This window comes from Antechinus flavipes, chromosome 1 (assembly GCF_016432865.1).
Source record: "Antechinus flavipes isolate AdamAnt ecotype Samford, QLD, Australia chromosome 1, AdamAnt_v2, whole genome shotgun sequence".
In the NCBI taxonomy this organism is placed as follows: domain Eukaryota; kingdom Metazoa; phylum Chordata; class Mammalia; order Dasyuromorphia; family Dasyuridae; genus Antechinus; species Antechinus flavipes.
In genome coordinates this window covers 237419364-237436258 of record NC_067398.1, presented here as the reverse complement: position 1 = coordinate 237436258, position 16895 = coordinate 237419364, and the positions used below count along the sequence as shown (strand labels likewise).

At 32.8% G+C, this 16895-nt stretch overlaps 1 protein-coding gene across 2 annotated transcripts in view; it reads left to right on the top strand.

Annotated features, from left to right (window-relative positions):
• EPB41L4A (erythrocyte membrane protein band 4.1 like 4A) overlaps positions 1-16895 on the top strand; it is a 171841-nt gene that overhangs the window by 62362 nt on the left and 92584 nt on the right. For both annotated transcript variants that reach the window (XM_051998340.1, XM_051998329.1), the window contains exon 3: positions 14137-14188. In XM_051998340.1, the coding sequence (XP_051854300.1) occupies positions 14137-14188 (52 nt within the window). The remainder of the gene's footprint in view (positions 1-14136; positions 14189-16895) is intronic.

The window sequence follows — 16895 nt, the reverse complement described above, 5'->3', positions numbered from 1 at the left end:
CTGCTGCTAAGTCCTGTACATTTCTAATTGTAACTCTAGCATATTTGAATTTTTTTTCTTGTTTTTTGCAAAACTTTCTGTTTGATCTGGGAGTTTCAAAATTTGGCAATAATATTCCTATGGATTTTCCACAAAGGATCTCCTTGAGGTGATGATCAATGTATTTTTTTTCTATTTCTATTTTCCCCTTCTGTTCTCCCACTCCAGGACAATTTTCTTAGATTATTTCTTGCATTATTGTGTCAAGGTTCTTTCAAGTTCAAGCTTTCAGATAGTCCAATATTCTTATATTTATATTTTCTCTTCTTGTTCTGTTCTTCAGATATGTTGTTTTGCTTATGTTTCACATTCTGTTTCATTTTTTAAATTCTTTATATCCTGTTTTGTTATTTCTTGGATTCCCTCAGTCTTCCCAGACTCAGACCCCCAACTGCTATAAGCTATACTGGAGGTGAAAGTTTTTGTGCTTACCCCAATCATCTTCCTTACAACTTTTTCTAAGCTACTGATTTTAAAAAAGTTAAAAAGCATAGGGCCAACTACTAGGAACTCAACTAAAGATATTTTTCCAAGGTGACATTGAATCATTAGTGGTTACTCTTTGGTTCAGCAGTCAATTGGTTCTGAATCAATTTGTATTATCATGTAGCTCACATATCGCTAGTTTGACCAGACATTGTGTGACATTCTTGGGGTATTTTGCTAAAATATAATAAAGTATTCCTACAATATTAATGTTTTAATAACCTGTCAAAAAAGTCAATGACATTGTCCTCACATGAACTTTTTAATGAAGCCATGCTGGTTCATTGTGATATTTCTTTTTCTAAAGTTCACTAACTATCCTTTTAATGAAATTCTAGAAGTTTGCAATATAGAGAATCAAAGTCAGGATCACTGATCTGTAGTTTATGATCCTCATAGGTTTCTTTTTTCTTTCTTTTTTTTTTTTTTTTTGCTCTATTTTCAATAACTATAAATAAAATAAATAACTTCTCCCCCCTTACAATTTGACACATGGTATCTACATAATAAAAATAGTGTATACATAAAGAGAAATACACTTTATTCTCTTGGAAGGAAATAGTTTTCCATTTATAACAAATAAGACACTTCTTGCACATTCCTTTGATAAATCAGAAGAGTTCAATAGCATCTATCCTTCTACTTTACTTGGAAGGGAGTCCAAGTACTGCTTGAAGTGAATCCATTGTGTTACTTCTTAAAGTCATATTTATTGCATATTTACCATTCATAGTAAAACCTGGGAAAAGCAGACTATTTTTGATTGATTTTCATTTTCTTTGCTATAACTATAACCATTGGTGTTTAATCAGTCTTTTTGTTTTTGTTTTTAACAGAAACAATTTAACATCATCAAAAGCTGGTCTTGATTTGTCTTTCTTTATCCTTCTTTCTTAAATATTTATTATACTCAAGAGGCATATACAACTTTATTGTTTTCCTATACTGTAAAAACTGTATGTTGGAGTAGCAAAGAACTGGAAATTTCAGGGATATTCATCAATTGGGAAATGGCTGGACAAATTGGAGTGTTTGATTGTGATGGAATACTACTGTGCTTTGAGAAATTATAAACTTGAGTAGCTTAGAAGAACATGGATAGAATTTGCATGGAATGATGAACAATAAAGTGTACAGAAACAAGAACACTGTATATAGTGATAGCAATGTTGTTTTAAAACAACTTTGAACGAATAAGTCATTTTGACTTATAAATATCCAAAGCAATTTAAAAAGACATATGAAAAGACTGTAATTTTATAGACTTGAGTCTGGGAAAGTTTACGGAAATATTGGTAGCTGATAAATTGTATTAGGAGGTCTGGCAATAGACATAATTATTCTAGTAACTTTTTCATAGGAAATATGTTTTTGCCTAATTAATATGTTGACATAATATCCTTGATTTAACCTTACATTAATTAATAATAAGTATTTTTTTCATTAAAACAAAATTAACTTGCTATTGGTATGTTTTGGGTTAATTCCAATTCATGCCAATTTCCTGATATTTTAAGTCCCAAAGTGAAATGAAAGGAAATACTCGTAGGCTCTTGAACAGTTAATAAAAGGAAGTTTATGGAACCAGTGAGGAGTGAAGTCATGATGACAGATAAAAGGCAGGAATTCACCTGAGCTCTCCCAAATTCCCTCCTCAGAAGAGCTTTAAAAATCTCACCTCAAAATTAATTCTGGAGTAGAAAACCCAACAAAATAATGGGCTGAAATGAGGCAGCTAGGTGGTGCAGTGGATAGAGCACCAGCCCTGAAGTCAAGAGGATCTGAGTTCAAATTTGACCTCAGACATTTAACACTTCCTAGCTGTGTGACCCTGGGCAAGTCACTTAATGCTAATTGCCTTAGCAAAAAAAAAAAAAAAAAAAAAAAATTAAATGGCATGAAAAATATTCCAGTTCCACAAGTCCCCACCAGGGAGAACACAAGGACAGCACAGTCCAGCACAAGCAATGCCCTAGCTAGATAATACCAGGGCTTAGGGGCAACTGATCAGCAGCTGTGGCTTCCAGAGTTCTCAGTCCAGAGACAGTAAGAGGGTTGAACAGAGGATTACAGGGAACCCTTTGCTGGCACTGAATGCAGAACTCTGTTGCATGTCCATATGTGACAAGTTGTTGTCTTGGGTCAAAGTCCCAGGGTGAAGAGGTATTTACCAAAACTTGCAGCCTGAGAGGAGTAGGGACCCTGGTCACAATTCTAGGGTAGAAAAGAGTGCTTGATCCATTTGATAAAATCCAACATCCATTCCTATTAAAAACTCTTGAGAGTATAGGAATAAATGGACTTTTCCTTAAAATAATCAGTAGCATCTATTTAAAACCAGCAGTAAGCATCATATGTAACAGGGACAAACTGCAACCATTCCCAATAAGATCAGGAGTGAAACAAGGTTGGCAATAAGAGTTGAGAAAGAGATTAAGGGAATAAGAATAGGCAATGAGGAAGCCAAATTATCACTCTTTGCTGATGATAGAGAACCCCAGAGACTCTACTAAAAAGTTATTAGAAACAATCCACACCTTTAGCAAAGTTGCAGGGGATACAAAATAAACCTAAATAAGTCATCAGCATTCTTATATATCACTAACAAAACCCAACAGTTAGAGTTACAAAGAGAAATTCCATTTAAAGTAACTACTGATTGTATAAAATATTTAGGAATCCATCTGCCAAGGGAAAATCAGAAACTTTATGAGCAAAACTACAAAACACTTTCCACACAAAGTAAGTCTTATCTAACCAACTGGAAAAATATTAAATGCTCTTGGATTGGCCGAGCAAATATAATAAAGATGACAATACTACCTAAACTAATCTATTTATTTAGCGTTATAACAATGACTCCCAAAAAACTACTTTGATGACCTAGAAAAAATAACAACAAAGTTCATATGGAAAAACAAAAGGTCAAGAATTTCAAGGGAATTAATGAAAACAAAAATCAAATGAAAGTGGCCTAGCTGTACCAGATCTAAAATTATATTATAAAGCAGCAGTTACTAAAACCATCTGGTATTGGCTAAGAAATAGACTAGTTGATCAATGGAATAGGTTAGGTTCAAAGGACAAAACAGCCAATAACTTTAATAATAAAGTGTTTGACAAACCCAAAGATCCCAGTTTTGGGGACAAGAATGCATTATTTGACAAAAATTGCAGGGAAAATTGGAAATTAGTATGGCAGAAATTAGGCATTGACCCACACTTAACAACGTACATCAAGATAAGGTCAAAATGGGTTCATGACTTAGGCATAAAGAATGAGATTATAAATAAATTGGAAGAGCATAGGATAGTTTACCTCTCAGACCTGTGGAAGAGGGAGGAATTTATGACCAAAGAAGAACTAGAGATAACTATTGGCCACAAAATAGAAAATTTTGATTATATCAAATTGAAAAGTTTTTGTACAAACAAAACTAATGCAGACAAGATTAGAAGGGAAACAATAAACTGGGAAAACATTTTTACAGTCAAAGTTCTGATAAAGGCCTCATTTCCAAAATATGTAGAGAATTGACTCTAATTTATAAGAAATCAAACCATTCTCCAATTGATAAATGGTTAAAGGATATGAACAGACAATTTTCAGATGATGAAATTAAAACCATTTCTAGTAATATGAAAAGGTGCTCTAAATCACTATTGTTCAGAGAAAAGCAAATTAAAACAACTCTGAGATACCACTACACATCTTTCAGATTGGCTAAGATAACAGGAAAAGATAATGATGAATGTTGGAGGGAATGTGGGAAAACTGGGACACTGATACATTGTTGGTGGAGTTGTGAACAGATCCAACTGTTCTGGAGAGTAATATGGAACTGTGCCCAAAGAACTATCAAATTGTGCATACCCTTTGACCCAGCAATGTTTCTATTGGGCTTATATCCCAGAGAAATCTTAAAGGAAGGAAAGGGACCCACATGTGCAAAAATATTTGTGGCAGCCCTTTTTTATACTAGCAAGAAACTGGAAACTGAGTGGATGCCCATCAATTGGGGAATAGCTGAATACATTATGGAATATGAATTTTATGGAATACTATTGTTCTGTAAGGAATGACTAACAAGATGATTTCAGAGAGGCTGGAGAGACTTACATGAACTGATGCTAAGTGAAATGAGCAGAACCAGGAGATCATTGTACATGGCAACATCAATATTATACAACAATTAATTCTGATGAATGTGACTCTTTCCAATAATGAGATGATTGATGCCAGTTCCAATAATCATGTGATGAAGAGAGCCATCTATACCCAGAGAGAGGACTGTGGGAAATGAATGTGGATCATAACATAACTTTCTAACTCTTTTTGTTGTTGTTTGCTTGCATTTTGTTTTCTTACTCATTTACTTTCCTTTTTTTTTTTTTGATTGATTATTCTTGTGCAGCAAGAGAATTATATAAATATGTTTATACATATTGAATTTAACATATTTTAACATGTTTAACATATTAGATTGCTTGCTATCTAGGGGAGAGGATGGGGAAAGGAGGAGAAAATCTGAAACACAAGGCTATGCAAAGGTCAGTGTTGTCAAATTATCCATGCATATGTTTTGAAAATAAAAAGCTTTAAAAATTTTTTTTAAAAATTAGTTAGCCAGTCTAGAATTCCATCAAGGTTGACTGAGGAATTTTTACCCACAATCCCTAAAGGGAAAAAAAAGAATAAACATTTCTTTATTTAAAAAAAGAAAAGAAAAAAAAGTGTTTGAGATTGTTCGCAGACCAGAGCAAAGATTATATTACCTTGGAAGAACTGAAAGTTTATCACCCCACTCACCTCCAAAATGGCTCTGAAAACAGTTGCACAAAAAAACCTAAACAATGCCTCCTTTACTCCAGGAATAAAGTCCCACTTCAATGTGAAGTCAAAAGTCAAGGTTTAGCTTGGAAAAAATGAGCAAACAACAAAATAGAACTTGACTATTGAAAGTTACTATGGTGACAGGGAAGCTCAAAACACAAACTCAGAAAAAAATAACAAAATCGAAATTCTAAATGCAAAGCTCAAAGAAAAACATGAATTGGTTTGAGCCTTGCCTTCCTCTCTCCAAAAAAGAACTAAGTCAAATTTATAAGAATACAAACCATTCCTAAAATGATAAGCAGTCAAAGGATATGAGCAAGCAGTTTTCAGATGAAGTATTCAAAGCTATCTATAGTCATATTTTTAAATGCTTTAAATCATTATTGATTAGAGAAATTCAAAATAAAACAATTCTGAAGTACCATCCATACCTTTCAGATTGGTAAATATAACAGAAAAGGAAAATAACAAATGTTGGAGAGAATGAGGGAAAATGAAACACTAATGCACTGTTGTGAACTGATACAACCATTCTTTAGAGTAATTTGGAACTATATCCAAAAGGCTAACAAACTATATGTACCCTTTTATCAATAATTCTGTTACTGGGTTTATGTCCCAAAAAGATAAAGGGAAAAAAAAAGGAAATGAACTTATATTTACAAAAATATTTATAGCAACTCTTTTTGTAGTGGCTAAAAATTAGAAGTTGAAGGGATGCCCATTACTTGGGGAAGTGACCGAACAATTTATAGTAAATGTGACAGAATACTATTGTGCTACAAGAAATGATGAGCACGGTGCTCTCAGAAAAATCTGGAAAGATTTTACATGAACAAATGCAATGTGAAATGATCAGAACCTGGAGAATATTGTACACAGTGACATCAATATTATGTGATGATCAATTATAAATGATAACTATTCTCAGCAATACAATTCTGAAAAACTTATGAAGAAAAACGCTAATCACCTTTAGAGAAAGAATTGATGGAATCTTAATGCAGATCAAAACATACTTTTTAAAAACATTCTTTGTTTTTCTTGTTCTTTTTGCTCTGTATTTTCTTTCACTACGTGACTAATGTGGAGGTGTGTTTTACATGACTGCACATGCATGGCCTGTATCAAATTTCTTGCCTTCTCAGGAAGAAGGGTGGGGAGGAAAGGAGAAAAAACTTGGAACCCAAAGGTTTTTTTTAAAATGAATATTTAAAATTGTTTTTTTATATCTAATTGAATAAAAATAAAATACCAAGAAGGAAGTTTATTTAGCTATAGCAGGGAAAGGATATTTTATAAGCAAATTAAATGATGAATTATTTTAGCTAAATGCAACTTCCTCTTGATGTTAGTCATGCTGTTAGTCTACTGTCAGAAGCCTCTAAAAATGTAGGTGAAACTACTTTTATGCTCGAGAATAGGAAGCTGTGCCAACAATGTTAGTCAGTTTTCAAGCCAATCAAATCTCAAATTAGAGTTTTGGTGTCTCACGCAGAAAAAAGCTAGACTTCCAAAAACCTAAGCCTTATTTACATTGAAAAACCCTAGGATGTTTCAATTGCATTATGGGGAATATTCCTTCTTTCATTTTGCCTTGATGCTTAAATAGATCCAACCTTAATTTAAGAAATGTACTTGTAAACCCCAGAACTAAAGTTATTAAATAATCTTATTTGACTTGGATAGACCTAATTTTTGATGATATGTTTTAGGATAGGTATCCTAGGAAATGTCACAAGCAAACTTATTTCTGCTTCATATTCATTCCTGTTCTCCCAATTATAACTGTAAAGCCTACAAGTATTTTTAAATTATTATCTTAAATAACAAATTTATTTCAGAAAACATTTATTAAATGTCTAATTTATGCAAAGTCTATAATTGTGTTCTATTTCATAGACTTCACAGTAGTTTCAGCTGCCACTAGAGTATCATGAGATTTCTAGAGGACTATCACTGTCTCCAGAATGCTAGACTGACAGAAGGGAAATGACTTACCCAGTTAGTTAAGACAACCTTGGTAATCTGGTTTCTCAGTCTATTTATGCAGCAAATCAAATGGAAAAGTTGAGATGTTATAGCGAGAGGTACATTGACAGTAGGAAAAAAAGGAAAAACATTAAGTCCAACAATAAATAAGAGAGAAAAATTATAAAAATATATGAAAAGTATTTATACCTTTGAAAATAGCTGGCTCTTTCTCCCATATAGTGCTACTGTTAGTTACATAGGGAAAAGTCCTAAGCTCAGTTTTCAGTCATAGCATCTACTCAGAAAAATGTAAATTCAAACCTTAATTTATTGCTTTGTTGACTTTTCTAGATTTAAGAAAGTGATGAAGAAAATGTTATTTATGTAGATTAAATCTTAAGTGTGCTGCATTTTTGAGTTCCTTCACAGGCTAATTGTACAATATTTCAGAGTCCGATTCTTTTTGCACAGCAAAATAACAGTTTGGTCATGTATACTTATTGTGTGTCTAATTTATATTTTAATATATTTAACATCTACTGGTCATCCTGCCATCTGGGGGAGAGGGTGGAGGGAAGGAGGGGAAAAATTGGAACAAGAGGTTTGGTAATTGTCAATGCTGTAAAATTATCCATACATATAACCTGTAAATAAAAGGCTATTAAAATTAACAAATAATAATAATAAATAAACCTTAAATGTGTTCTGTACACATTTTTAAAAAGAGACATTTATAAAAATTTACCATCACACTATTGTTTAAGAGTGACTTTAAGTCTTAGCATAAAAGCACTGATATGAAATAAACCATTCCCAAATGATCCCTTATAAATGAGACACTGTTGCCCAGAATCTTTATCAATTATTTGTTACATGCAAAGATTGTATATAGGATTCAAAATATGACAAGAAGACAAACACAAAAATCATGGAACAATCAAGCAGTTAATATAATTCTCAATCAGAATGTTGCATAGAATTGGTTGGCGAACCAGTAAGAATTCAAATGCAACACAAATATAAGTTATATGTATCTTTAGTAGGTAACCCAGGGCACACTTGAGGGACTGCAATAGCTATTGTAACTCATACTGGCTCATGTCCTGCCTTCTGTAGGTTTACAGAAAGACAGTGTCCCTTTACCATTAACTAGCAAGGTGTAGAGCTACTCCAGTCTTATAATAATAACATTAACTAGCATTTTTATAGAGTGTTTAAGATTTGCAAAGTACATATGTAAGACGGGGAGGAACACTCATCAAGAAGGATCCAGTCCTGGGAACATACAAAGGGAGCTCTATCTGGTTATTAACCCTACATGAATGTTTGGGGAATTTCCTTCGAAAAGTGTGTAATGACGAAGCCCTGCCTCTAATTCAGAGCATGAACAAATATTTTGTGACTGTTTCCTATCTGCCTAAAACACTAGTGAAGAAAAGTTTTTTTTCAGTGATTGCTGAGCTAGAGTTCAGAAGGCACTAAAAGAACATATTAATCATTCTGTTCTTTGTAGTAAATGAAACAAGAACCATTATGGCCTCCCTGGACGGGAGAGAAGCCTTGGATTCTCCTTAACTGGATGCCATGTGGTCTGAAATCTATTTTGTAGCAATGTAGCTTCTGCCCTTTTATGATATGTTGGAAAATATTCTTTCCTATTCTTTGATGGAGGATAATTGGAGATAAAATAACCATGTCAGGTTCAGAAGATCATAAGATCGAGCAAAAGGTGCCAGCAACTGTAACTACAGTAAGCCTAATTGGAAACCTTCTAAAGCCAGGTATTATGGATCAACAAAGTCTCCGGCAAGCAGAGGAGTGACTGCTATGCCAAATCCACAAGTGATCTGGTGAAGTGAATGTTTTGTAGCAACCTCTATGAGTCCATTCTTCCCAGGGACCAAGGTGGTAGAGAACAAAAATAACTGAAGTCAGAAGGAATGTTTTGGAGTTTTGGTTCTTGCTTTATCTTTTAATAAATTTCCTTTAGTAAAAGTTAATTAATGCTAATTGCTTATTGATTCATATTGAATTGAACACACCAAAATGGGAGCTCAATCTGATAGCATTTGGGGAGTTTCTAGTAGGTTCCTCTAGAAACTTGGGACTGGATATAGGTAATATAGGTAATTGATTATTGGGAACCTGAATTTTGAGAGAGAGATGAAAAGATCCATTTACATTTCCATTGTTGGGTGAAAGAAAATTAAAAATGGAATGAACTGAACTTATGACTTTTGAAAGATTGGGAGAATCAGCAGAATTTGTTAACCCCCTGTAACTATCAATGGGTATTGTATTCTCAGGTTTACAGGACACAAAAAAGTCTCCTCACTGAGTCAATTCATTCTGCTGACAGGTCAGAGAGGTCTCTAATCAGGATTGTACCTGGCAAACATTATTGGTGCCTTTCATCCTTTTGAATCTCATAAATTGGTTCCATTTCCAATCTTCCTTCACCAAATTACAGGAAAAAACAGTTCCACTATGGGCAGAAGCAAAAAATAATAGGAAATAATTAAAAGAGGGAAAGTGGTAGAACTTAGAGAAGATTTCTTGTAGAAGGTGTTGGGTTTTGTTTTGTTTTTTTTTTTAATTGGGACTTAAAGGAAGTCAGGAAGATCAATGGGCAGAGTGGAAGAGAGAGTATTAGAGTCATGGAAGACAGCCAGAAAAAATGCCCAGAGCCAAGAAATGTATTTTCTTAATTGTGGAACATCCAAAAATTCAGTCTCACTGTACCAAAGAATACATGTTGAGGAATAAAGTGTAAGAAAATTGATATAAGCCTAGGAATAGAATCTCTGATTCAAAAGTTATGGACATTTTAGTTACTTTATTTACTATAGGGCAAAGGGGTAGTGTTGGAGATCAGCCCCTGTCATTTGGCTGATGATTCCCTCACATTCTTTAATTGCTGATCTAGATTATCCTGCATAGAGTGAGTCCTCGGGAGGGGTAGAAATCTGCCCTTTTGAGAAGGCAGGCCCTGGGAAAAGGGAGCCATGCTCACTGAGAAGAAATGGTAAGAATAAGCATTGAGTCAACATCTAGATTTCCCTGTGCTATATCTAGATCTGGCCATAGTATTTGGAGGATTAGAAGCAGTTTCTGAAAGTAAGCAATAGAGTTGGTATGCCTTTCATTTGTTGTTGAAGAACAAGATATATTTTAACTGTGATCAGAAAAACTGTAGCAACATTTGGTTTTGTTGATATGGAAAATGACAAGAAGCTTCTCCCTTAGTGAACATACAAGTATTATTTAAATTGCAGGATGATAGATTACAAAACCTTGTGGACTCTATTTATGAAATTTATTGATTAAATGATCATAGATTATCCTTGGCTTATTTTCTTCCTATTTAAAACAAAAAAGTAAAATTTTATTATTCTTTATCAGCATATACCAATAACTATTTGTGTTGTCCTCCTAAAATATTAATTCCTTGCTTCACTTCCTCCTACCAGAGTTTTTTTGATCTTATATTTATTTTATTTATTTTGTTACATTTTCAGTTTTGAGTTGTCTCCTTTCTTTCAATGCTGCATTAGAGAAAGATAACATTTGATATATATTTAATATATAATAGTTTTTGCTCTGGAGGTGAATAGTTTTTTCCTTCATAAATCCTTCATAGTTGATTTGAATGTTCATAGTACTCAGAATAGCTTAGTCATTCACAGTTATTGTTCAAACAGTGTTCTTTGATCTGCTTATTTCACTGCATTATCTCATGGAAGTCTTACCACGTTTTTCTAAAAATTAACTTGCTCAGCAAATTTCAGAAAAATCTGAAAAGAATTACATGACCTGATGCAAAGTAAAGTAAGCAGAACCAGGAGAACATCATATATAGTAATAGCAACATTATACGATGATCAATTATGAATGACTTGCCTCTTCTACAATGATCCAAGACAATTCCAAGACTCATGATGGAAAATGATATCCATATCCAGAGAAAGTACTGATTAAGTACATAACTTTTTTTTGCTTTATCTTTTTCATGTTTTTTTTTCTCTTTGACTCAAAATGACTAATATAAAAATATGTTTTACATGATTGCACATATGTAACCTATTTATAATTCTTGCCTTTTTAGGAAGGTAGAAGAAAAAGGAAGGAGGGAAAAAATTTGGAACTCAAATTTTTAAAAAATGAATGTTAAAATGTCTTTAATGTAATTGGAAAAAAATAAAATACTTTTTAAAGAAATCAAATCAAATCAATTTGCTCAGAATTTTTTATAGCACCATTATATTTCATTACAATTATATATCACAATTTATTCAACCATTCCCCAATTGATGCACATCCTTGCGTTTCTAATACTTATTCCCCATTACGAAAGCTGCTATAGATATTTTAAAACAGATAGGTTTTTTTCCTTTTTCCCTAATAAATGGTATTTCTGGGTCAAAGGGTATACAGAGTTTTATAATTCTTTGAGCATAATTCCAGATTGCTCTTTAAAATAGTTAGATCAGTTTATAGTTTCACCAACAATGAATTAGTGTCCTATTTTTTCCACCTCCCCTTCAATATTTGTTATTTTCTCTTTCTATCATTTAGCCTGATAGGTATGAGAGGATACTTTAAAGTTGTATAAATTTGCATGTTTCTGATCAATAATGATTTAGAGCAATTTTTTATTTAATTAAACATAGCTTTGATTTCTTCTTCCAAAAAATGCTCATTCATATCCTTTGACCACTTAACAATTGGGGAATGACATATTCCAAAAGTGTCCATTTTTATATCCCATAATTCTATTTCTTATTTGTTAATAAATTCTATTCATAAATCTGATAGGTAATATGTTCTATGCTCCTCTTATTTTTCTTACAGTGGAGAAGATAAGGATTAGGCAATTTTCAAAGATTTAGTATATATACACTGCATTTACTCACCTCGACCATAACTACTGACAAATATTAGGATTGACTTGATGAAAATGATGGAGAAATTCAGAAACTACTAAATGAAAAACAAGAACTCCATTAAATTTATCAATAATATAAATGCATCCATTTATGAGAAGGTAGTGGGAGCCTGGTGTTACACTGGGGTAGAGAGTTTAGGTAGGGGTTCTAGTTGCTCACCTGCTACTGCAGTGGGGTTTAAGGCTTTTGTCACTGACGTGCCCTAGGGTTTAGCTCCTCCTTCTAGCTTGCTGAAGTAAAACAGAGGCTGTTTTTGGCTTGACGGGATACTGTCTGCTCTGGAATATGCTCCTCTTTTCCCCAAATAAGATAGATATTTCTTGCCGACCTTCCAAGTTGTCTTGGGCTAGAAAATCTTTTTACCCTATCTTTTTGTTAATTCTTTTACTCCAGAATTCATTCTGAGGCACTATTTTATAGTTGTTTGGAGGTGACTATATGATTATTCAAGTGATTTCCTGCTTACTTCACCATCTTGGCTCCTAGAAATTGTCCATTGGCTAGAATAGTCTTTAGGAATCCTTGGTTACCTCTATGCTTTGATGAGGCATCAGAGAAGGACTTTTCTAGGTCATTTGTCCTAATTAACTCTGAGAAAATAAGTAGAAGAGAAAGATAACCTCTGTTCTCAAGGAACTTATATCTAATGTTGAAACATCACACATAAGAAGTTTCAGTTGTTAAGTCAAATGGAAAGAACCAGTGATCACTAGGATTTAATGGAAAAATAGAAGGTAATTTCCATTGATAAAACAATATCTATTTCTGATTTTAAACAACTTGATAATGCCAGACTTTGGTAATGAGAACTTTGATTCCTGGTTTTTCAGTAGTTGTAGCTGCTGAGAAGGCAGGAGCTCCAGAACCTGAAGAAACAATGGCTAAACCACATCTCTAAAAAGGCTGATCCCCGGCTTGAGGGGAAGCTGAGCTGTATGGGTAGAACTATTATTCAAGGATCAAGGTCCTTGGCTGTCTTCATCTAAGTCTGAGAGACAGTGATAGTGATTGAAGCAGTTGTGCTTATTTGATCCATGTGGCATACACCCCTTATTTTGTCTCTCTTAGAGTACCTTGCTGCTTTAGTTAGGCTGATTTGCCTATGCTATTGCTCCCCAGTAATGAGGAGTCAAATTCTCCTCAATAAAGGCATTTGGAGGCTAAAATGGTTATCCTACCATTGTAAGTTATCCTACATCACCTTTTTAAACTGTGTAACCTCCATGAAGGCAGGGACCTTGTGTTAGCTAAATAGTGTTCTTCCTGAGCATTCAATAGAGTGCTCAACAATTTAGCAGTTGCTTAGTAAATATTTGTTTTATTTCCCCCAATAAAATGTCAACTTGTTTTGTTTTTGTATCCCTAAAACCCATATGCATGTGCATTATTAAGAAAAGTGAATTGGGGGTAGCTAGGTGGCTCAGTGAATAGAGACTCCTGAAGTCAGGAGTTCAAATCTGGCCTCAGACATTTAACACTTCCTAGCTGTGTGACCCTGGACAAGTCACTTAGCCCAATTGCCTCAGCAAAAAACAAAAAAAAAGTGAATTGGTTGATTGATTTATTCAGGGCAAGGAATATTTCTAGCACCGTGCCTTTCTACTTAATAGTTGTTTAATAATAAATGCTGAGTTGGATTCAACTCAATTCAGTTTAGTTGATCTAATCCTAATACAAGTAACAAAAGAGCTGAAATTAGACTGTATATATATTTTTTGTGAATTATAGTTCCCTGACATATATTTTAGTGTGATAAATACAAAAAAGTATATGTGTGTATATTTGTTTGTAAATTTAGTAATTGAAATGCTGAATAATTGATTTATCAAACTATTATTACTTTTCCTTACACAGTACTGGCTGGATCCTGCAAAAACCCTTGCAGAGCACAAAGAACTGATAAACAGTATGTATTTGGTTTTTTGTAATTTATCATAGTATGATTTGAAAATTATACTAAAAAAATTGCATGTTGTAATAATAGATAACTTTTTGAAATGAATAATTAATCCTTCTTCAGTGAGCTGTGCGATAAAATGGGTTATTTTCCTGGTAGATTTTTGGCTTGGTAACATATAAAATACCATTTCTTAACTATCTAAATTTTATATTTTGCTTTCAAATTGCCTGAATGTGTCTCTTCAAAGAAAAAAAATTATTTGTCATTTGAATTCTAACAAGCTAGATTTCCCTAGAGTATAAGTTAAAAACCATTCCTCTTTCACATCAATAAGATGTCAGTCTGCTTTCTGAGATAGTAATTTACTAAGTGGTTCCCTTTTAATCTAGAAAGGATCATATACCATCAGAGTGACTTCCTTCAGAAACAGATGATATACTCGTGAATAGTCTTTGAAAAACATTTGTACAAATAATATTATGGATCAGCATGTAACTAAGATTGTGTCTAGTGATATTTTTTGTGTTAGCTACCACATTTTTAAAGAAAGAATGCTATAACATGTTGCATGTATATGTGTGAGTGGATGCATGTGTATGTGTGTTTATGGGAGGAGATCTTAATGAACCGAGAAAATTTATTGCTAAACATATTCCCTAAGGAGATCACTGATAAGAAATTCACCATTTGTACTAAAATATTTAGAACAATACTTTTTTATAGTAGCAAAAAACTGGAGATGGAGTAGATGCCTATTGCTTGGGGAATGGCTAAACAAATCGTGATACATGAATGTGACAGAATATTACTGGGCTGTAAGATACCATGAAAATAATGAATACAGAGAAGTACAAAAAGATCTACATGAATTAATGCAGAGTGAAGTAAACAGATGCAAGAAAACAACATACACAGTAATTATAACCATACAAATGGAAAGTATACCACCATAAGACAATTAAAAGGAATCGTTGCAAAAATACAAAGAACAAACATGGAGTCCAATCCAGATGCTATCTGGCATAGCAATCTCTTTCTAGTGTCTAGTCTAGGTATTCTAGGTATTAGATAAAATACCTAATACCAAAAGCTAGCATTATGTGCAATAAGGAAATGCCACACACTTTATAGAAAAACTACTATTTAATACCATTCTAGATAATAATATTAATAAGACAAGGGAAAGAATTTTAAAATATGGATAAGCAATGATGAAATAAAACGTTCCCTATTTGTTTATGATATAATTATTTTTAATATGTTTTAAATAATTAGCAAAGAAATTAAGGTAATCGCCTCATTATAGTTGCAAATCATAAAATAAAGCCAAAGAAATAGTATCATTTGGGGGCAGCTAGATGGTGCAGTACATAGAGCACCAGCTCTGAAGTCAGGAGGACCTGAGTTCAAATGTGGTCTCAAAAACTTAATACTTCCTAGCTATGTGACCCTGGACAAGTCACTTAACCCCAGTTGCCTCAGGAGGGGAAAAAGAAAAGAAAAGAAAAAGAAATAGAATCATTTTTAAATAGTAATAACAAAATCCAGGAGATAAATATAAAAGTAGAAATTCAACTCACAAGAACTACAAAATGCATGAAATATTTGGGAGTCAGTCCACAAGTTTTAAGATAACACTTAATACTTATCATATCAATACAATTATAAAATATTCCTTAGTCTAATAAAGACAAACTTAAATAATTCAAGGAATAATCATTGTTCATAGTCAACTTACTAATAATATGAAATTAACAATGCTATCAAAATTATTTTATAGATAAGTTATATACTAATCAACCTACCAGTTAGAATAATGTCTAAATTAATTTGGAGAAACAAAAGAGCTAGAATTTCAAAGAAATAATAGGAGGGGAAGGTAAAAATAAAAATGTAAAGCATTTTTAGATCTCAAACTATATTATAAAGCAGCAATTATAAAAACCTTCAAATTTGTTATCTTTTAAAAAATAGAAAATTAGCTTAATAAAAGAATCTGAAACAATTCAAACCAATATTTAGTAAACCCAAACATTAACTGTCTTGGAACTTTCTATTTAGTGATAACTACCAGAAAAACAGAAAAATGGAAGAAATTAGGTTTAGAATAGTATTTTATAAAGGGCAGCTAGATAGCACAGTAGAGAAAGCACTGACCCTGAATCAGGAGGACCTGAGTTCAAATGTGACCTAGACTCTTACCACTTACTAATTCTATGACTGGGCAAGTCACTTAACCCCAATTGCCTCACCTCCCCCCCAAAAAAATTTTTAGAATATTTTACAATAAATTCAAAATGAATATATGACGTTAGAATTAAAGATCAGGTAGTAGGGAACAAATTCTTAATCAAACAAAGGACAAGACAAGCAGAAAAGATAAAATTGATAATTTTGTTGACACAAAAGTACAAACTTGTTTGCACTAACAATCTTAACATAAGTAGAATAAGAATGGAAGGAAAAATCTCTCTAATGTCTCTAAAAAGGGCCTAATATCCCAGAATAAAGGCAATTAACAAATATATGACCAAAAGCTATTTACCTCAATGGTCAAAAGAAAATAAATATTTACCGAAAAGAATGGAAAATCTTTAAGAATAGATAGTATTTTCCACAACACCAATAAGAGAAATTCAAAACATCCTCGAAGTTTTACATCACACCTAATGAATTGGCAAGGATTTAGAAAAAAAAAAAAAAAAAAGGAAAA